The sequence below is a fragment of the Balaenoptera ricei genome, chromosome 3 (assembly GCF_028023285.1).
Source record: "Balaenoptera ricei isolate mBalRic1 chromosome 3, mBalRic1.hap2, whole genome shotgun sequence".
NCBI classification, from domain to species: Eukaryota; Metazoa; Chordata; class Mammalia; order Artiodactyla; family Balaenopteridae; genus Balaenoptera; species Balaenoptera ricei.
In genome coordinates this window covers 32962663-32985934 of record NC_082641.1, presented here as the reverse complement: position 1 = coordinate 32985934, position 23272 = coordinate 32962663, and the positions used below count along the sequence as shown (strand labels likewise).

The following is a 23272-nucleotide window of genomic DNA, read 5'->3' as shown; positions in this document are numbered from 1 at the left end:
GCCCATTGTTTCAGGAGCTACACGGCGGGGAAAACCCAGACAGAGCCTTTAGCAGCTTCTCCTCTTTCCAGGCAGAGAGGAAACCCTCTCCTCGGGCCTCCAGGCGCCCGCGCGTGCGCGGGAGCAATCCCACCCACCGCCAGGGACCACCACCCGGCACTCCCGACTTTTCATCCAGTTCTCGGGTCCTACGCCAAGCGGTCAAAAGCAAAACTTCCACCCGACTACTTCCACTTAGAGAAGCCAGCCTGGCTGAGTGTGGCTTTGAAGATCAAGTGCAAGGCTGCTTAGCACGGTGGTCAGAGTGAGGTTGGAAAACAAACTTTGTTACGTGTTAACTTGGTTGGAACAAAGCGACTCTAGGCAGGATTTAGTTACGTTACAACTGCGCAGTGTTTTGTATTGTTTTTTTTGTTGTTGTTTTAATAAAATCGTTTTAATTGACGAATAAGGAAGGAGGGCTGTCTATCTCAGGGCTTGAAAACAATCATGCAGGATGGTTTCAGCAGGTGGCCAGCCTGGCGCATGAAGGCCTCCTCCCACTTCGTGTCGATTTTGACTACGGTTTCCGCGGCGGCTGGAGGGGAAGCATCCTCCACGCTGCAAACTCGCATCAATGGGATTCCCCTCGTGGGAAATGCCCCCTCCTGGCGGACGTGCTCCCGGAGGGCCGAGCGCGTCGCCGCGCCCTCCGCCTCCGGGACGGGCGGGCGCGCGCGCGCGCGCGCTCCGCAGGCTCTATCAAGATCCCGACTTGGCATCGCGCTCCCTCCGCGCCCCGGGCTAAGCCGGCACCACCCGCCGCCCGCCGCCAGCCGCCGCGGGGGGCGGGCGCGGCGCGAGGGGAGGGGAAGGGGTTCTCGCGCGATTGGGCGAGGTTTCCGGTGTTGTGACTGAAACCCGTCAATATGGCGGCGGTCGGCCGCGGCCGCTCGCTGAAGAACCTCCGAATACGAGGTAAGTCCGCTGCGGCCCTCACCCCTCGCCGCCGGGCAACCGCCACCCCTGGCACTTGCCTCCCCCTGGTCATGGGCGGGGGGAACGAGCCGGGGCGCTGGCCGGAGCCAGGGCTGCCTCCGCTGGCCTGGGAGCGAATCCTAATTGGGGCTATGTGTCTGTTTCGCGCAGGGCGGAATGACAGCGGCGAGGAGAACGTCCCGCTGGATCTGACCCGAGGTAACGCGGGGCGCCGCGGGCGCCGGCGAGGGCATCCTAGTGGGGAGGAGCCGGGGGCTCGGGGCCGTGAGCAGGGGCCGGCCCCGCACGGGACCCGCGGGGGTGCGGGGGGCAGAGCCCGAGCCCCGCCTGCCGGCCCGCGGGAGCCGAGCCGGGGGCAGTCTCCCCGGACCCATCCCCCTTCCCGGTGCCCGCTTTCCTCGCTCCGAGCCCTTCTCCGGGCCTCTGGGTGCTGCGGGGAGCAGCGAGCGGGACTCGGCGGAGTCGCCGACCCTCTGGGTTCTCTAGACCCGCGGGGGAGCGTTGTCCTCCTGTGCCGGAGCTTGAGCAGCTGAATCCCAGGGGCGGCCGGAGGGAGCTAGAGGCTGTTACTTAGGTTGCCGGAGGACGTCTGAGGGAAGAGCGACCACATCCTGCCCTCCCCGTCCCCCAGCGCCGAAGCCGGACCTGCTCGGTCCTTGCTCACTGCGTGACTGTTTTTCCTCTTTGCCCACTGCCCTGGGGGACCCACAGCATTGATAACTCGGTAGTGAAACCTGGAGCCCGTGATTTCTGCGAAGTGTCTGGTTTACGCTGTATTTCCCTCTTGTTTCCCTTTCCCGGGCCTCTGAGACTGTAGTTGGCAAAAACCGGCCCCTCACCCTCGTTGCAGGTTCATTGTTTACCTTCTGCAGTGGCGATGGGTTTGTTTACACCTTCGGAACTGGGTAAACCCCTGTTATATTTTTAAGGACCCCAGCCAGCTACTGGCCAGTATATCTTCTATCAGTCACCATACTGGAGTTTATTCGACAATATCTCGTTGAGGGTTTAGTAGTTATATACAAGGTTGCTCTTTTCTCTTCCACGGTAAACAAGATTTGGTCTATTGATTCCGAAGAAGTCGTGTTTCGCACGGGCTGTAACTTAGCGTGTAACTTGGTTCAGCTGTGTAGAATCAGTTTCCTTTTGAGATCTGAAAAGCACTTTAGGAAGTTTAAAAAAACGTCGTTTTAAACATTCTATATAAAATTAAAAAAAATTTTTTTAACCTACGTTCTACTTGACATAATGACTATTATCTACAGTATTTGTTAGATGCGGGCTCATTGTTGAGGATCATCTCTGTATTTAAAGCATAGCGCATTCTCTAATTTGTTTTATTTTGTGTATCATAATGTAAGATTACTGTTTTGTAAACTAAAAGGCTAGTTTTTATTTAGCTACAAGAGTACATTTTTGTAACAACATTTTATTCTGAAAGTTCTAGGACTTTGTTTCGGGTGAACTAGGTCCTTTTACAGGCAGAAGAGTTTCTAAAATAAAATAGGGCTTAAGTAATAGAAATGACAACTAATTAGATCACTAATGCACTAAATTAGAACATTTTTTCAGCAGATAGGGTTTGAATATTAATGTAGGGAGATGTAAAACTTGACTTTTGTGTAACTGTTTGGAAACTTCACTGTGTATAACACACATATGAAAAGTCTATATGAAATATATGTGGAAAAAGATTTTCTAGTAAATTTGCTAACAAAATAAGCAAAATTCCCACAGGGCTCAATTTAGCATTTGAGTTTTGTAACAGATGTAGTTTTAGTGATTTAATTTATACATGCGCATATGTTTTAGATGGAGGTGAAAAGACCATTTGTTAGATAGATCTTGGGTCTAATTTGTGTATTAAAGACCTGTTTGAATGTGGTGCTAGAAATAAGTTGTAGTTGTGCTTTAAATTGACTTTGCTGGGCTCCTATATATAGTGGTTTCTCTGGTTGGTGTCAAAATTATGGGTAGTAAAAGAGCTTATGTACAAATTTGATACCTTTGGTTTACTCCAGTTTTACTCAAGTACACAGATAACTGTATATTTACTATTTAAAATGCTATATTTCCTGAGAATTTAGTAAACACCTATGTCCTTAGGTGTTTTTAGGATGATACAGATAGTGCAGAAAATGCTATTTCTGCTTGCCCTGACAAGATGTATTTCAGTTTGGAATGAAATGTACACAGCCAATTGAATCTGATTGCAAAAGCAATATACAAGTAGGAGTGAGAGGGCATTTGAGAGCTGTGTTCCAGAGTCTTAAGGAAGTTTTGAAAAAGTAATCTGAGTTAGATTCATTGTATAGTGACTCTATTGTTTGAGAAATTGCTATTCTGACAAACATTCATTGTTAGAAGAAGGCTTGTGGATCTAACATGAAGAAAGTTCATGAGGAATTAAACTTTAGTAATCATTTGAGAACTGTGGGGCAGTCTGGGTTGCAGCTGAAGGGCAGCTGTTTGTGGATTGGATTACGGCATGTTTTAGATAAAGTGTGGGTAACCAAAAAATTTTTTTTAATGCTAAGGCAGTGTTTGCTCTCATTCTCATTATTTTTATGTAACCTTTGAGAAATTCACTGTGTAGCTGTATAACAAAGTTCATTATAAAATAGAGGCCATGGTCATTGTAATTCCTGAAGGAGCCATCAATGTGTAGTATAAAGTCAAATAGTTCTGAGTTGTAATCTCAGCTGTGATACATAATAGGTGATTTGGGGCAGGTTATTTGACCTTGATTAACTCTTGGTTTCTTCAGCTCAAAAAAAGAGAGAGAGATTCATTTCAGGTTATTCTTGAAGGTGGTTAAGAATGTGATAAGTAAATGAGCTAGGCCATATAGTACTCAGCATGGGATCTAGTACTTTGTGAGTAATGTTAACTAAATGTTAGTTGCTTTCCTAAAGTATGAAATCAGAATTATTTATATCACATTTAAAATATTTCAGATGATTGTTTTGAATATTATAAACTTGTTAATAAGGAATTATGGTATTGAAGCTTTCTTTTTTTGAGACATACAGTTAATTGGGTATAGTCTTTCTGAACTAGAGTTCTTTTTATTTTTTTTAATTTATTAAGAAAAGCTTCAAAATATATAAAGTATATGTGAATGTATGAATATAATAAATATAAGGAGCTCTTATATGTCCCCCATCATTTAGTTTCCTCGTGCCCCCACCCCAACTGTGATCATTTTTTTCTTCCAGTTTTACTGAGACGTAATCGACATACAGCCCTGTATAAGTTCTTGAATGTAACAACTCTAAAAAAAAAAAATCTGTAACATTACCAGAATTAGGCCTAAGCAAGGAACAATCTATTATATGTACTTAAGAAAAAATGTGATATTTTCTTTAATAGAACCTTAGAATTTTTCTCCCTGACTCCAGAAAATTTCTTAGTAATAAGACGTGGCCAGCCTTGCAAGCTTCTTGAAGCCCAGGAGAGGCTTAAGGTTCTTTGGTTTTCTTATTGATGTTAGTGCTATGGTTTATACGAAAGTGCTTTAATTAAAAATTGTTTTTGGATTAATTTTGATCTAGTTCAGGAACTTCATTGTAGGAGATCCTATAGTCGATATATTGGTGATTGTTGCTTTAAGTTTTGTTCAGACAACTACTGTACTTAATCATGAAAGTCCCTGATACTTGCTATTGGTATCATTAAATACTCTCTATGTTTTGCATGCCAAAATTTATTTTGAAACCAAAATGCTTCCCTTAACCACTTCCACTGCAAGGATAGTCTGTTTTTTTTATCAGTCCACTAGTACATCTCTTCCTGGTACTGAATAACTTGAAGAGAGACACAGTATTCTTCCTGTGTAAGCCCTTCCTAGTATAATTTAATTACTGTGTTCAAGGTGAATTTCCAGGACATGGAAACATGTATATTCAAATATAACTGTTAGACTATAATTTATTTTTAAGTATTGAGTTTTGTATTTTTTGACTATCCAATCCTTTTACTTTTCCATTAGTAGGAATAAAAAGATTGACTGTCTTAGCTGCTGTTTAATACTTAGGAAAGTAGGAAGGTTATCTGAATGATGCAGATTTGAACACTTAACTTTTTGTTTTGTGATTCTTTCTAGTTAGGAGATTACTCATGTTGTTTAATCCCTTACTTCAGTTAGACAAAACAAACATTGACTGCTTTTTATATAATAAATGCTGAATTAAGTGCTGGAGGAGTAAAGATGAGGAAGATGTTACTCCCTTTTTAGGAGTTTACTGGAACAGACATAAAGAAGTGATTGTGATATGGAACAGTAAACTGAGTTATCAAACTGTACAAGGAACAGAAGTAGCCTAGAGGAGAGAATGATTAACTCTGGTGGGTAGAGAATCAGGCAGCTTCACAGAGGGCTTGACGTCTCATAAGAATTGTGGACATAGTGGAAGGAAATGTGGGCTCTCAAGAGAATATACCACACCTTGGGAAAGGTAAAGTCCGTAGGAAGAGGAGCTGCTCTGGAGGCCCCTGATAGAATCTAAGAGATCGTGGGACACTAGACCAGGGTATTGGAGACAGAAATGAAGTTGAATATATATTGGAATGGAGGAAGCAACTAATTTGTTTTCTCCACATTCTAAACTGACTTTGGAATCCTCGTACTCTGGGCAGAGAACAGTTATTTCTTTATTAGGATGACAGAAGCTGTCTAATGTGAATCCCCTTGTCTTCTCCCCTTTATATTTCACCTATACTTACTTCTGTTTTCCTGAGCCAGAGGATAAAGCATCTCTGTTCATTTTGAAGGCTAAACTGGAAAGGAATTTTATGCTCCTAATTCTGTTTCCCCTAAGATTCTTTGTGGAACTAAGATTTCTTGCTTCTTCATTTCTTCCTTCTTTTGGCTCAGTTTTCTCATATTCAGCATTTGTTGTTGTATTCATATGGAGCAGGTACTTTGCTAAGCATGGAATGATGGTGAGACACGTGGAATGATAAGGACAAAGATTTCAAAACAGTTATTTTTTCCTAGGCTCTACACACAGAGTAGTTTATCTTCACTCCACAGTTTTCTTCCTTAACTCTTTTAGTCTTGTAAACACAGCTCTCCCCCGTACTTAAAATAGTTTCTTAAGGGATGCTAGTAACCTCATGCAAAATTCATTGGCATTTTTAAGTTCCCTATTCTATTATTAGTACTACTACTGTATTAGTAGTTTTGTTCCAGGCACTAAAACATATTATTTTTCTTAATCTTCGACAACTCTTTGAGGTACTCTTATTGTCTGTATTTTACAGTTGAAGGTATAGGCTTTCAAATTCTAACAGACTGAAACTCAGAAAGGTAAGTTATTCAGCCAGGGTCACAGGGCTAGTGAGTGACTAACTGCAGATCATGCACTTGTAGCTACTACACTATTGCTATTCTTATAACTCCTTGTTCTTTTCCTAGCTCTCCTTCTCTGTTTACTGGCTGGACTTCCAGCTCCTTAAGCAGGTGTGCCCTAAGGTTCTGTCCTTGATTTTCTTGTCTGCTCTCTTATTGATGCTAGCTCCCTGAGCACCCTTTTCACTCATGGATTCAAGAATCCATGAATTGAGATGGTTACAGTAATTGCATTTTTATTCATACTTTCTCTTCTAAGCTTGCAAAACATATTAGCATGTATGTCTGGTAATCATCTCAGAGTTGTGGTTTATAAAATTTTGCACTCCAACGCATACCCACTTTTCACTTTCTAGGTACCACCACCGTCCTCTGTTATTCAAGCTAGAGACCTATTGCTCATCTTCTTGGTTCATTTGCCATGTTCCCCCAATTTGCCTCTGACATCTCTCTCTCCTATTCTCATTGTCATTGGTCTAGTTCACATCCTCATTATCTCATTTGGATGACAGTAAAATATTTTTTTCTCTTTTTTTCACTTCCTCTGCTGTATGATTGCCAGGATTATTTCCCTGAAATCTGGAACTGATCTCATTCCCTTACATAAAACAAAACAAAACCAACAACAACAAAAACAAACAAAAAACTGTATACACACACTTTACACGTTTCATTTTTGCTCACAAAATAAAGTCCAAATTTCCTAGCTTGGCATTGAAGGCCTTTTATGATTTATTCTAGAATTATTTTCTTCTGTACTGTCTTAACCATACTATTCTAAATCAGTCTGCCTCTCCACATAGTTCACTGTGTAACGCACTCCCTCCCTTCTTTTCACACAGTGATTTTCAAAGGGGGTTGGGGAGAATTTGCTAGCCTAAAGTACCTACCTCCCCATTCCTGTTCTTTCCCCTTGGAGATTGTGTTATGCCCGTGATTGAGAATCCCTGCTTTAGTCAAAGACGACTGTTTGTTCTTCCTTGCACATGGCATGCAGTGTCTATTTACTTTTCTTTGCATAGGTTGTTTTCTCTGCCAAGAATTCCATTTTCAGCACTCTTTAGAGAAATCCTAATTCTTTAAGGTCTAGGTCATATGCCACTTCTGGGAAAATCCTTCCTTATCATCCCAGTGGGAATTCATTGCTTCCTCCTCTACTTTTCCACATTTTTGTTTATTACTTTCTAAATATCACTTACCATTGCCTATTTAAGTTCCTTGTTCACTACTTCTCTCACTAGAATTTAAGTTTCTTCCCCAGCATATATCATATAATAATAACTGAAACATTTATTGTAAGGAGGAGTGGAGAGAGAGATGAGAGAAAGAGCACAGTATTAAGGAGAGTAGAAGTAAAAGAGTATTTTAAGTTTGCAAACTTGAGGGACAATGAAAGCGATGGTGCCAAGAAATGGAGAAATCATTTTGGAAGAGATGATAATGAGTTCAGCTTTTCACTTTGAGTTTCAGATGATTGATTCTGTCAGAGATGTGTAAGAGGTAGCGAATGCTGAAATGGATGTTTTTGTAGTTGTTCTTGTGATCTGATTGTTTTCTGCTTTAGGGCCTTGAGAGAGGGAAGAATGTAAATGGAGGAGGAGCTGAAGATCTGAATGTTAGAGGATACGCCGATTAGAGTGTATGTCACAGCATAGGAATCAATAAGAAGAAAGGGGCAAAAAAAAAGAGAAGGAAGTTAAAAATTAGTAAGATTGTGATCTTTGAAGCCAAGTGGAGAATTTTGGGTTGAAGAGATTGAGAGACTGTAGCATTGAAGTTGGGTTCTGGAGAACTCAGTTCTTCTCTTCCTTAATCTGAGGATGATCTTGGCATGCTACTTTCTCTGGGCTTCAGTTTCCTGACCTCTGAAATGCGTACTACTTTCCATGCGTAGCACTTTCACCATCAGTCTTTGTGATTCTCAGATATCACGATGTTTCTGGGATATCGAAAGGTTAAAGAGAAAGCCTTGTTAAATCCCTTGTTAAATTACTGTGAGAAGGATTCCCATAAACAGCCATGAATACATGTAGCAGTATGGTGTTTCATAGCACTTTAAATGTAAATTATAGTCAACTCTGAATTTCCTTTTAAGTGATCATCTGCAGTGACTTGCTGCCTCCTCCCCCTCTCAGGTCTCAGGCTACTGAAATAGGGCTGTGAAAAGCACAGTGGGGTGAGTGACTGGTTTGCATGCCTGTGTATCTGTACTTCTATTACAGTTAAATACAGTCCACTGTCAGTTACCTACACTTAAGAAAAAGGTGAATAATGGTGGAAGATTGCTAAATATAATCTCAACAGCATTATTTATATATGGTTTGGGAAGATTTTATATTCTTTCCTCCCCTACAGTAGATTGATGTATCTTTCATTTGAATTATTAGCATCAATTTTTATTTCCTAAGCAAATACTCTTAGAATAGTGGATGTAAACAGGCTAAAATATTTATTAGGTAATCCAAATATGAATTGTTGAGAGTTGACTGTTAATGCTTTTTGGATCATCCATTGTTTTGTATTACCTGTGCTTTTTTGTTAGTGTGGCCAGGTTAAAGCTGAATAGCTACTTTAAAATTATATCACTATGATGAATGTACTTACAAGATTATATAGATGCCAAACTAAATTGAAAATAATTGTGTAAAACTAGCTAAATATAACATTCATGTGTTCAGAGTCATGGGGTTGAAAGAGAACCTAAACCTAAGTACCTTCTTAAAATTCCTGTTACAAAGTCCTCTAGCCAGATAGATTGCATAAACTGAGCAATGTGCCTAGTAATGATGAAATTTATATATAATATAATAAAATTGAGGATGTGCCAGGGCTTCAAACATGCCTGTTCAAGGAGTCAGTTGAGTTTAGTAAGCAATATAGAAGAGCTTTTTAACCTTAATTACCTGGATTTTAAAGAATCTGGCCCCTTCAATTACTCTGCCATTTTTTTAATCCCAAAATGTTGAAGAATTTTTATTTGTAGTGGTTTGTTAATGTCAAGACAGCATATATTTAGTATATTATCAGGTTAGTAAGTGTTAATGTGAATCAGGAAGGCATAATTCTTGGCTTTAAGGAGTTTTATATTATATTTGGGATATACCTGTATCAGGGCATAGTATTTGAAGCACCTGCCAATTATCTTTATAAAGGAATCAAAAGCCAGAGTAATTCAGAAAAAAATGGGAGATAGGTAAGGAATGACCTAGAGGAGAGTCCTCATAGAAGTGTTGACACCTGTACAACCTTTGCATAAAAGTGTAGTATTTGAATAGTTAGAGCCCTGGATCAGTGTTTTAAAAATCATGCTTAGTTTTGGGAACTAACATATTCCTGGCATATTATTCAGTATTTGAAGATAATGTTGAGAAAAAGTTGATGATGAGTTCTGTATATAAATCTCTTAACTATTGAAGGCTGATTGTATTTCGGACTAGGGCTTTTCAAACCTTTGAAGGTAGTGCTGGACTGGACTGAGAGATTTTAGGCATATTGTGAAGTAATTGTGTGCTTCTGATTATGAGTATATAGACGCTTGGCTGCATTCCAAACCCAAGCATAAATGATTTTTTTCTTCCATTGTTTTGTAGTATGTGTGTCTCCTCTCCCCTTCATTAATACTGCATGTTCAAAGGGCTCTATAAATTTGTATCAAACTTATTTCTAGATGTGTGCAATTTGGAAATAGAGACTATAAGTGGGATGAGTAGTGTTTTTGTTATTTCCCATGCTAAAATGACCGTATTTTCTGATTTCAAAATTTAAACATGTGGCCTGACAGTTTATATTTGAGAGAGAATATTTGAAATTAAGCTTATCCTGAAAAACATGGACTGTTTCATTGCCGAATCCAGACACCCCTACCCTCTAGTTATTTGGGTAAAGGATAAACAGTGTTTGGGGAAATTAACACTCTATTAAAGGAGCAAAACAAGAGGTGAATTGCCACTTGCAGGGATTTTAGTAATCTTGTTCAGAACCCAGTGTAATTTCACATGTTTCTTATAATGAATAAATAGTGAAGAGATACAAGCTGTAAACAAAGAAGATTGCCAAGTAATTTACTTCTGGTTGCTAAGAAGAAACAACTTGCCAAATGAAAGTGTATTTTAACTGTTTTTAGATGTGTGTACATATATATTTTTATCAATAGTTTCATACTTTGAGAAATCACATCTTAAAATAATATCGCTAGTTATTTCCATGCTTAATGTTCATCCCTGTAAAACTTTTAATTGCCCTGGTTTTTTTTCCACTCATAATTCTGTATAATATACTCCCTAACCTTCACCACACCACCATCACCACAACCCCTTCCCCCAAGAAAAAAGAGAAAAAGAAAAACTGATGGGAATAGAGTTGCAGAAAGAGTGAGAAGACTCCAGGTTGGAGGTAGGTGAGCTGTGAACTCGAACCTTTAGCTATACAGCAGTATCTGGGGTGGCACATGGAATATTGTGGAATGTTTTATTTAACACATGTGTTGTAGGTAAGATTTTAATCATATCTGTCACATAACATTAGTATAAAGTCATGGTAATCGGATATTTGAATATAGATAGCTATTTCCTACCTTGTTTATTTAGAGTGACTTGTGGTTTTACTTTATAGGTTGTAATTTCTAATGGTATTTTCGAATGTCATACTTGGTATAAAGCAGGTCGGATTAATTCTTATGTTGTATAAGATTTCGTATGTCATGTAAGAATAATTCTTAACGTAAGATTTTATAACTTTTTGATGAGTTAAATTTTAGATTAGCGTAGTCTTAAAGTTTAAATCACTTTTTATTTTTAATAAACCTTAAAATAGCCCTTTTCTCCTTTGTCACGGGAGAATTCAGTGTTGTGTGTTCATGTTTCAGCGTTGTTTTGAATATATAAGTGTATACTGTTTTACCTAGCATAACGGAAGAAATTTTTCAAAATGCTGGTTAGTTTTCAAAATGCTGGTTAGTTTTCAAAAGGAAATAAAAAGATTAAGAGATTTGGATAAACTATGGCAGTTGCCTTTTGCTATGTTATTGTTTCTTGTAATAGTTACTTTGTTTTGTTAAAAAAGTTTAGATTTAATTTTTGAGTCCTAGGAAAAACTTTTTACTTACATCAGTAATTGTGTCTCTATTATAAAAGTACCACAGGAAAAAGTGTAACTATTTTTAAAGTAAGTAACTATATTACCACTAAATATTCACCGGGGGTACTTGAATATGAGTAGATTTGGGGCAGGATATGTGTGTATAAATATTATTTCTATTTTTAAGCATATATGGAAGCTACTTTAAAAATTATTTTTTTACTTTTACTGTGCTGTAAAATACAAACTATATAACTGGACTTATTAACATTATATGGAAAATAGGGATAAATAGGTTGTGATTATGAGGAATTAAGGGGCTCTACTGTCAGTAACATATACTAACTGTAGTGAATAAACTTGGTGATGATACATACTTTGAATTTTTATTGGTATCTTTTGGAGTGCTTGCTTTTGCATCCTGATTGTTTTCCAGATAGGTGATTGCTTCATAGCATAGTTCAAGGTACGTGAGGTATGACTTGATAAAGTTGTTATATATGTCTACAATGTGGATAGTAGGATTATATGTATAAAGATAGATAGTAGGGTACTAATATGGACAAAATAACATTTAATAACATGCTAACTGCATGATACACAGTCTAACACTGTAACTAAGGGCCTGAGCTTTGGAACCAGATAGATCTGGATTTGAATCTTGACCTTGCCTCTTAGAATTTTTTGACTCTGGACAAGCTGCCTTTTCTAATTTATTTATTTATTTTATTTTTGGCTGTGTTGGATCTTTGTTGCTGCACGTGGGCTTTCTTTAGTTGCGGTGAGTGGGGGCTACTCTTCGTTGCGGTGCGTGGGCTTCTCATTGCAGTGGCTTCTCTTGTTGTGGAGAACGGGCTCTAGGCACGCAGGCTTCAGTAGTTGTGGCACGCGGGCTCAGTAGCTGTGCCTCGCGGGCTCTAGAGCGCAGGCTCAGTAGTTGTGGCACACGGGCTTAGTTGCTCCGTGGCATGTGGGGTCTTCCGGGACCAGGGCTAAAACCCGTGTCCCCTGCATTGGCAGGCGGGTTCTTAACCACTGCGCCACCAGGGAAGCCCCAAGCTGCCTTTTCTGATCATGTTTTCTCATCTCTGTTGGAGACAGTTGTTTGAGGAGTGAAATGTTTGTAAAATGTTTATTACAGTTTTGGCATGTTAGATATAAATAGATATTAGGTGTTCTTTATGTGGTCAATTAAAGCAAAGGAGATGAGAGGAGGGGGAGATTAAGTGTGAACTGGGAAAAATTGTTTCAACGTTGAGTGAGTGAATGTGGTTAAATCAAGAGGAATATGGCATGAGTAAAGACATGAAATATTTTACTGAGAGCAGAATAAGAAAGATACAGAATTTTAGTATTCATATTGGATTTGTAGGATAAGGGTATTGTAGGATAGAGGGCCTCGTGGAGATGTTAGAACCTCCTTTTTTTGTTGTTAAAATATTTAACATAGTGAGAAAGCAGTAAATGTTATTTATATTTTTTAATTGAAAGAAAGCATAGATCCGAAAATTGTCATAAATGTACAGTTCTATGAAACTTGACAAATTGAACACATGGATAATCACAACCCAGATCAAGAATCAGAATATTGCAGTACCCTAGAAGTTCCCATTCTGTCTCCATCCAGGCACTACTTCCGCCACCAAGGACACCACTATTCTGACTTCTAATACCATAGCTTAGTTTTGCCTGTTTTTGAACTTTATATAATCTTCTCCTACACTAAATATACCCTTTTGTATTTGACTTCAATGTCCAATATTATGTTGTATCACTGTGTTGTATGTAAAGTTAAAGTTATTTTAATCCAAGTCTGCTTATGTGTGTTAGGTATGTCATGATGTGTATGGATTTTTTTCATTTGGATGGGCAGTGGATTTATATGAGTGGTTAGAGTTTGGAATAATTACACTAATTCCAACTTTAAAAAAACATTTAAAATCATTTTCTGAATATCTCTGTTTTTTCCTCTTCAGCCTGACCTTTTAATGTTTTAGCCATGAACACATCTAGATAGGTGAATTTTTTTTCTTTATTTTTTTTCATAATGACTATTTAAAGAAAAATTATAGATAATCAAATCACCATAAAGAGTTCAAAGCTACCAGTTAGAAAGTTGGAAAAACTAGAATTCCAATCCAATAAAAGCTTTGTGTTGACCTAATTAAATTGGTGGAATGGTTACGGAAATTGGCTTAGTATTTCTATGGAGAAAAAGGGAGGATGGTAAACAGTTCTTGGTCTTCACTGCAATAATCTCATGTGGAAGACATCATTAATAGTTTTAAAGTATCTTCGTGTGATTGTTTCTCCGTCTTTCCCTTGTTTTTTTTCAATTTCTCTCATCGATTTGTATTTCTCTTATTCTATTTCTAGTCTTCTGGTGACTCCTCACATTTTTCTTTTCCCGTACTTGATAGTGTTTTATATTCCTTGATTTAAAATAAATTTTAATTGTTTTTTTTTTTTTAAATTAATTCTTCATGAATTTTAGGTTTTTGTCTCCGAGTTGGTGATGCTTTGTTAGAAAAAGATTCCACTGCCCATCTCTTGGTATGCATATCCCCAAGAAATTAGAACTGAGTATTGCATAGGAAATTGATTAAATACTTGACAGGAACTTGGCAACAAGTGCTTAGCATAGATGAGTAAAATAAAGAGCATTTTACATATTTCAATATGCAAAAGCAAGAGTAAATGTGAAAGTGAAACAAAAATATTCAACTATACTGAAGGTGAAGAAGTTTTGATGAAGTGCATTTTCTAAACGTTGGTAATTTTAAAGATATTAGCATTCACTCCATTTAAAATATTTTTATGCATCTGCTCTTTGGAATTATGGAAAACAATGACTGGAATTCCCTGAAGGTGGGAACATTTAATAACCTTGGAATATCCTTGCTGATTCTGAGTCTAGACTGTTCAGTTCACTGAACAGATTTAAACTGAGTGTGGATTATTAGCTCCCAAAAGAATACTTGTTTTGGGATTTCCCTAGTGGTGCAGTGCTGAAGAATCTGCCTGCTAATACAGGGGACACAGGTTCGAGCCCTGGTCAGGGAAGATCCCACATGCCGCGGAGCAACTAAGCCTGTGCACCACAACTACTGAGCCTGCGCTCTAGAGCCCGTGAGCTACAACTACTGAGCTCGTGTGCTGCAAATACTGAAGCCTGCGCGCCTGGAGCCCCTGCTCTGCAATAAGAGAAGCCACCGCATTGAGAAGCCCGCACACTGCAACGAAGAGTAGCCCCCATTCTCCACAACTAGAGAAAGCCCATGCGTAGCAGTGAAGACCCAACGCAGCCAAAAAAAAAAAAAAAAAAGAAAGGATACTTGTTTTTAGTGGTGAATTTTGAGTGATTGCTTGTTTGATTCTATTAGGAGTGGTAAAATGCAGTAAATCTATATTTTTAACCATCTTTGTCAGGATTATATTAGTTATTGCTCTTGTACCTACTGGTACATGATTTTTTTTCCAAATTATTTTAAATGATTTTTCTTAGCCTAGAGCTGAACTAGTGTGGTAAATTTTTTGCTGTCTGATATGATCAGAACTTGTTCTAAAATGATATTTTGATTATCAGAACATTTCAAATTGTGTGAAGGATTTATCAAATGTTGTGTTGTTTTAGCAGGCAATCTAGAAATTATATACTTCGAAGTAGATGTTGTTTTCCTTCTAAGCAGTCCTCTTGGAAGGGCATGTACTTGTTCTAGTGGTGATGTCACTGTTCAAAACATTTAAAAAATTCTGCTTCCGAAGATTATTAAAGCTTAAAATGTTGACTTTTAAATTGGTATTTGGTTTGTCCTTTGGGATGAATTGGAGTTCAGGAAACGGTTAAATATAAATTGGATTCAAATGTAGTGGGAATTCATTAACTCAGTGATTTATTCACTCATTAATTTGAAAAGAATTCATCGAGCATCTGCTGTATTTTAGCACTGTACTGGAATATGTGTGAGAAGATAATTTTTCTAAAAAATATGCAACCACTATATGTGATGACTGCCATTATAATCTAGCCCCTGGCTTCCTCACAACCGTTGTCATTTCCTAACTCTTTCCTTTTGTTCACTATATTTGGCAAAACAGCCTCCTTTTTATTCATTCCTACTCTTATTCTCTTTTCAGGGCCTTCGTACTTCTGTTACATTCTGTCTAGATTATTCTTCCCCTAATCTTGGGAGGCTTGCTCCCTCACTTTATTTAACTCTGTTCAAATATCACTTTGTCAGTGAGGCCTTCTCTGATCATCTTATCTAAAGTAGCCCTCATCTCCATTACTTTCTATTCTTTTATATTGTTTTCTTCTGTAGCCCTTGTCACTGCTGCCAATTACAGTGTTATTTGTCTGTCTCCCTGGAATGTAAGTTTTGTGAGGACAAGCACTTTGGGTTGTTCACCATTGTATCCCCAGAGCCTAGAACAGCTCCAGCACATTATATGTGCTTGATAAGTCTTTATTGGCTGAATAAATTACCATCAAATTTGTGTTTAGCTTGAGGGCTCCAGGCCCATTTTTTCATGGCTTACTCAGCATCTTAACAATGTAGTCATGTATATCAAGCTTTCTGTGTTTCATACTTAACTAATTATCTTACTATTCTAAAAATCTTTCTATATTTTCCATTTGGGTTTTAAGAGAATTACTTTAATGGGGCCATGTCACCCAGGAGGACACCCAGGAGACATTCTAGCCTCATTCTTTGTCCTTATTCTACACATCAAATCTGTGACCAGATAATAATGATTTTATCTCTGAAATACTGGTAAAATCTTTTTTTCATTTCTGTTGCCATGCCATTCTTGAGGCCTCATTTGCTTTCTTGGGTGATTGCATTGGCTTCATAACTACTATCCCTGTTCTAGTTCTATCCTTTCCCAATCTACTCTCTTCACTCTAGCTAGAAACACATTTTCTACAAAGTTAATCTTAATTTCCTCAGCTGGGTAGAATATCTTCCTTCTTTGTGCTTCTATAGTATATTGTATGTTACCTTTCTTGTAATATTGTTATAATTTGTTCACTCCTGCCTCCCTCAGTCGTAGTTGACAGATATTTATTTACCTTAACTGTGTGCTGGGTACTGTTCTTTTGCTGGTGATTCAGTGGTGAAAAACATTGAATCTTTCCCCTGAGGAGTTTATGTTCTAGTAAGGAGAACACAGATGGTAAACAGGTGAACACAGAACTTTAAGTATGAATAAATGCTCTGAATAATGTAAAATTGGAGTATGTGAAAGAGAGTTGATAGGTGGTTAGGGGGTTGGTCAGAGAAAACTTCTCTGAGGCAGTGATATTTAGTTGATCCAGGACCAATGGGGAGGCACCGAGTGAAGATGTAGGGGGAAAGTCTTCAACAAGTAGAAGGAACATAAAATATTGATCCAAAGGCCCAGAGATAGGAAAGAACCAGAGAAAGAAAGTGCTTGAGGAGAGGAAGAGTGGAGGATGTGAGGCTAGAAGAGGTAGGCAAGAAATAGTATAGTTGAAGTATAAGTATTACATGAGAAAATTTGTTCAAAGACCCCAGCATAGTGTCTGGCAAGTGCTAGGGTGAAAACCCAGAAGGCAAATGTTATTAAATAAATAATAGTGATTTATCCATTCTTTTAATCATGGACATTTGGCTGTTTGTAGTTTTTTGCTCTTATAAACAATGATTTTATATATGGTCTTGTACATGAATCCTGGTACTCATACGTAAGTTACTCTAGGTTATATAACTTGGTGTAGAATTACTGCTTATATGAAAAAATATATGTATATCATAGTAGCAATATGTAAGAGTTGCTCTTGATCCATACTTTTGTCAACACTTGGGATTATCAGACTTTCATTAAAAATATTTTATTATGAAAAATTTCAAACATACACATACGCAGAGAAAAAAATATAAGGAACCCTCATGTATGCCTTATCCCACTTCAACTATTGTAAACATATGGGGCAGTCTTACTTCATGTGTATATCTTCCTCCTCCCTTTGTGGATAATTTTAAAGCAAATCCTAGGCAAGTATTATTTAATTTGTAAATACATCAGTGTGTATTTCTAAGGGATAAGGACTTTTAAATATATAACTGTAATACTATTAGCATAACTAAGTAAATTAACAATAATTTCTTTATATCATCTAGTATTTAGTGTTCAAATTTTCCTGATTGTCTTACAGATATCATTTTGAGTCAGGATTCATATACAAGGTTCACACACTTTTGATTTAATTTTTTTAATATGTCTATCACATTGCTTCTCTTTCTGCATAATCTGTCTTTTCAGTCTGTAGTATTTCTTTTGCTTTGGTCTGAAATATCTTGAATAAAATGTGTTTAGATGGTTATTTGTCCTACTTTGAAATTCATTGGGCATCCTGATTCTAAGTATTTTTCATGTTTTTGAACAATTTTGAAGAATTCTCAATCTGACTTTTTGAGTAGTGCATCTCCTGCATTTTTTCTTGTTTAGGAATTCTTATTAAATGCATGTTAGACTTTCTCATTATCTTTCTTGTTTTTTAAATTCTTTCATCTATTTTGTCTCCTTTTTTCTTGGGGATCATGTTATAATATCTTCAGATGTATCTTTCAGTTCATTAGTTCTCTCCACAGCTGTGTTTATTATGTTTATCCCCCCATTGAGTTTTTTAAATTTCAATCATGCTATTTTTATTTCAAGAAGTTCTGCTTGTATGTTTGTAAATTTTGAATCATATTTTCAGTCCTTTCTTTCCTTTAAACCAGAAGCTTGCAAGTTATGGCCTGCAGATTTTGCAAGTAAGGCTTACAGATGCTGCATTTGTAAATAGTTTCATTGAGATATAACCTTGCTCATTTAAGTATTGCCTACAGCTGCTTTGGTGCTACGACTACTGAGTTTAGTTGCGAAAGAGACCTTATAGCTTTCAAAGCCTGAAATATTTAGTCTGACCCTTAATGGAACAAGTTTGCCAAACTCCCTGCTTTAGATATATAAAACATAATTATTTCATTGTTTGTATTATGTATATGGTAATTCTAATATTTATAGTCTTTTTAGATTTTTTTGTTTATTGTTTCTGTTGATAGTGGCTTGTTTTCACGTTTCATTCTGTGTTTATGATTTTTGCTTGTGCACTTAAATTTTTTAGGTTACTCAGACTAAGGGTGGCTACCTAGTTGGGTGGGTGGGTGGGTGGGTTGAGGTGGTGGTTGATGGTTGAATTTGCTTCTGCTAGCTGCCCAGGAATATGGTATACCAAGGGCTACTTTAAATTAAAATTCTCACTTTGAGATTTTTTTTTGGATCATGCAAAAGAATATATCTAGGTTCCAAAGACACCTGCGGTTGGCTTAGAATCTCAGGGAAGTCTCTTTTTATTTGTTTTGTTTTTGTTTTCACCTTTACCCAGAGATACTTTCTTTGTTCTCTGCCCCTTTTGCATGAGTGTTCTTTATGTTCTTTATGGCTGATGAATTCCTTGTCTTGCACTAGTGTGGGTAAGCCCACACTCCTCAAGTCATGCACTTAAGCTCTAGAGCAGTGTTTCTCAAGCTCTAGTCTTGTTTTGGAGGTCCCCACGACCTCAGTAATTTGCTAGGAACACTCATTATGGCAAAAGGATGCAAAGCAAAATTAGCAAAGAGGAAAGGTACATTGGGTGAAATCTGGGGGAATCCAGGCACAAGAGTCTAGTGTCTTCTCCCAGTGGGGTCACATAGGACATGCTTCATTCTCCCAGCAATGAATTGTGATAACACATGAAATATTGTCCACCAGGGAGGTTTGTTAGAGACTCAGCCCCCAGGGTTTTTATTGAGGACTTGAGAAGTAGGCAGCCTCTGCCTGGCAGGTAACAAAATTCCAGACTCACAGAATGAAAGCAGATGTTTGACATAAACCATATTGTTTGCATAAATGGTTTAGGCCCAGTGAGCCACTCTTACCAGTTAGGGTGGTAGGAACCCTCTGCAAGTATTTTTCCGGATGTAAGCCAGTGACTGACTTGGTAAGCAGACCTTTTTAAGGAAAAGCAGTTAGGCCTGTTAGGTTAACATTTTTCTGCGTAAATGTACAAATGAAGCACCTGGGGATGTTGATTTAATGAAGAGTCAGATTGGGTAGGTATGGGAGGGCCCAAGAGTCTGCATTTCTAACATGCAGCCAGGTAGTACCCATGTCGGTAGTTCACAGACGTACTTTAGTAACCAGGTAGTTGCCCTGAAGGCCAGAAGTCCTTCTTTCCAATAGTATTTTTATCATAAACAATAAGTCTTTATTCTGAATTGGTAGAAACGTTTTTTGTTGGGGGTTAAATTCTCTGTGCTGACAAACAAGTTTTTTTTCCTGGAGTGATATGGTTTATTTCGTATTAAACTTTACCCAACTTGAATAAGGAGATCTAAATTTATACTTCAATATTGGCATATTTTGTGTCATTGGGAGAATGGAAAAAGTGACAGTTTCAATGACTTTGTTGTAGAAAAGAATGAAGGATCTGGACTGTTGGTAATATTAATTGTACGGACCCACAATCTCTTATCCACAATTTTGAAAAACCAAAAACTCTGAAAATGAAAGCTGTTTTTCGGAAGTAATGTGACCTGACAAAACCTAACCTGACCTAAACTCATTTGGCAGCAAAACCTGACCAGAATTTGTATTATCTCAGTGTGTCTCCTCACATGTTTCATCTAAAAAATATTACTGTATGTGAATATGTAATACTGCCCCTAACCTTGTTGGGATTGTTAAATCTGTGGTATATTACCTTTAAAATTAAAAAATTTTGAATTCCTAAACCTATCTAACCCCAGCATGTCCGATGAAGGATCATCTGAAGGTTGTATAGTAGAAGTATGGAAAGAATTATGTTTAAAAGCACTACCAGAATGCATAAATAAATATAAAAATATTAGCAGTTAGGGTGGATCATATTCAGACCTCCTGTTCATGCAAGATATAACCAAAGAAACGCATTATATTGTTATATTTATAATAGTTCAGAGCTTTTAAAGGTTAAAATTCAAACAGCATTTGTAAATTTACTTTTAGATTTTGATTATTGGTGTTAATGCAATTATTTATGCATGCCCAAGTGGAATGTACAGAAGAATAACAAGTAGTAAATTTGTAATTAGAGGACTTGTTTGCACTTGAATTACACAGATCAATTGTGTGTTATGGCATTTTTGCACAATTAAGATCACCATTGCCCACGGTTCATGAAAAAGCTTAATTTATCATGTGTTTCCCATATGCATGGGACTCCAGATTAGTCAGTATGTTTTTGTCTTGATAATTTTAGATGAGGTGTGTCTTCTTTGATGTATATAACCATAAAAACATAAACAATGCTAAATATGGCAATATCAGCAAGGCACTGATTCATAACTTAGTAGTCTTATAAAAATAAGATACTATTGTGATTGTAGAAGAGGTGCTGAAGATACATATGCTAAGATGTCTCAGTGATATTTGTTGACTACCTGAATGTAATTTTCTAGTTCAGACAATATTACTATTGCCTAAAGAAGGAAGTTTTGGAAAGGTTTTTTTTTTCTTTTTCTTAAAGGATGAATTAATTTGATTACAGGACATACTGACTTCGAAGTAGACAGACCACCAAACATAAAAACAGAGATTTGTTTCTTTAGTTGAAGATAAAATGTAGAATTGAAATTTTGAGGCATTGTATTGAATTTGTTAGAGTTATGGAGACAGTGAAAAGAGAAACCTGAGGGCAAATGATACAACTTTAGGTAATATTAAAGAGTATAAAATAGGAGGAGGGAATGCAGACCTTTAAGAGAAGTACACAAGGAGCAGTGAAAAATAGGTATGAAGAGGGCCAAGACAGTGTAATTATAGCAACCAAGGGAGAGAAGGTGGATTTGGTTAGCATTGGCCAGTAGTTCTATAATGGAAAAGTCAAGGAGTTTGAAAAGCTGAGAAAAAGCCTTTGTATTGGGCAAATAGTAAACTCGTAGAGAACAACTTTAGTGGAATGGTGGCCTAGATACCTGATGGGTAGAATTTAGAAGATGAGGTAAGAATTAATTAACTTGAGCCTCAGAGAGATTTGGTAGAAGAAAGGTGTAATGTCACTTCAAAAAATGGGAAACAGTGGGCAGAAGCAATTTTTTTTTAAAGACGGGTAAAAGCTAGTGAGAGACTTAGGTCAATGAGAAATAGTGAATAATTAAATGATGGAAGTACTGGAATTAGGCAGTAAGATGTAGAACCAAGAATACAAATGGAAAGGTTAGAAAATAACATTGTAATAGCATTTTTCAGATTTCTAACCCACACTCAAATTGTGTCTTGCAGCCAAAGTGTATTTGTGCCCTTTGCTCCTTTATTAGTTTCTAAGAGGGAAGTCCTTAATTACATTCATAGAAGCCACCTGTCAGACAAATGATCTGAACTATAGTCATGTTTCATAAAAAACATGAAAGTAGCTGTACAAGCAAAATGTACAACTAACTTTGTAAATAAATCTAATAGGCTGGGTGTATATAACAATTAATTGCCTCAGCTTTTAGGCACAGCTGTTCAGTTCTTTTACAGGGTTCATTTACATAGTGAATTGTTTCAGAGAGAAACGGAATTTTTCTCTTACAATAAAAGATTTCTAATTAGGGGACTGTGGAAACCTAATGATTTAATAGATTAAGACATAGAAGTTTTAGCAGAACATCCAGTGATTGTAATCTTTATATAGTAATTGCTTTTAGTTATTTTTACTAACATTAGAAAATGTTCTAATTGCAGTACTTTTCATACTGTTTTTCTGCAGAAAAATAGCATTAAAATAAATGCCATGACAAAGATTCTTTGAATCTTTTCTGTAGCCTGGTGAATGGCCTTTGTGTATTCTTTGTATATACTTGTGTATACTTTGTACGTGTGTACAAAGTAAAAGTGCTTTGTGAATTTGGTTACGGTTCTGTACTACAGTTGTCTCATAACAAGTGTTACAAGCCCAAGCATTCTACTGATCTCTAATTTTATTGTGAAAAAGGGAAAGAGATGAACTCTAAGAAAGCACTTCATATTTTTTTTCGTAACAAGCAGCTCTTCTTCATTTTCCACCACAAACATCTAAGCCATCTTTACCAGAAAAATCTTTAAAAATTCACAAATTACTTACCATGTAAAAATAGATAATGATGGAATGATTAGAAGATTATTAGGTATATAGTTAGGCTTCGGTTCTTTATCTAACCTAGTACAGCCTGGGGACATGATTTCTAGTGCTGGTATGAATGTAAATATCGATATAATGCTTGGAGGGAGGGGGTGTGTAGACAAGGATCAGGAAGGTGATTTTCTGAAGGTAGATGGCAGGCTCAAATTTCTACCTTTTCTAGACATTGTCATTTAAAATTTTTATATTTGACAAATTTGAATGGGTCTTGGCAGTTACATTGCTAATTATATTAAATAGGTATGTTCTTACCTTAGAAGGTGAGATTCCTGTTCAAGGCAATAGAAAGACGTTACTTATGGTTAGGTTTTGGGGGAGTAAATTTGTTTTGGTCCTCAGAATTTGAAAAATAGATACATTAAAGCAGTGTGATCTTTCTTATTTGCTCCTCTTTTATATACATCTCTACTACAGTTATTGTTATTGTAATCATAAGACAGTATTTCCATTGTAAATTCTTGTGTTTTAATATTCACAGTGTGACCTGGGGCATTCAATAAATATTTTTGGGGGTGGTTACTGTGTGTCAAACATCATTCTAGGTATTAGGATGACACCATAATGGTGAACCAAAGCTGACTTATGGGGAGATAAACGTCAACCAATCATACAAGTAAATGTATAATTGCAAACTGGTATGTACACTGAAGGTACATTCTCCTTTGAAAGGC

General features: G+C 37.3%; 1 protein-coding gene across 5 annotated transcripts in view; it reads left to right on the top strand.

Moving 5' to 3' along the window:
* The first annotated feature begins 894 nt into the window (after positions 1-894).
* Positions 895-23272, top strand: part of RICTOR (RPTOR independent companion of MTOR complex 2) — a 120021-nt gene continuing 97643 nt past the window's right edge. For all 5 annotated transcript variants that reach the window (XM_059916287.1, XM_059916286.1, XM_059916283.1 and 2 more), the window contains exons 1-2: positions 895-957; positions 1129-1176. In XM_059916287.1, the coding sequence (XP_059772270.1) occupies positions 909-957; positions 1129-1176 (97 nt within the window). In that variant the 5' untranslated portion in view covers positions 895-908. The remainder of the gene's footprint in view (positions 958-1128; positions 1177-23272) is intronic.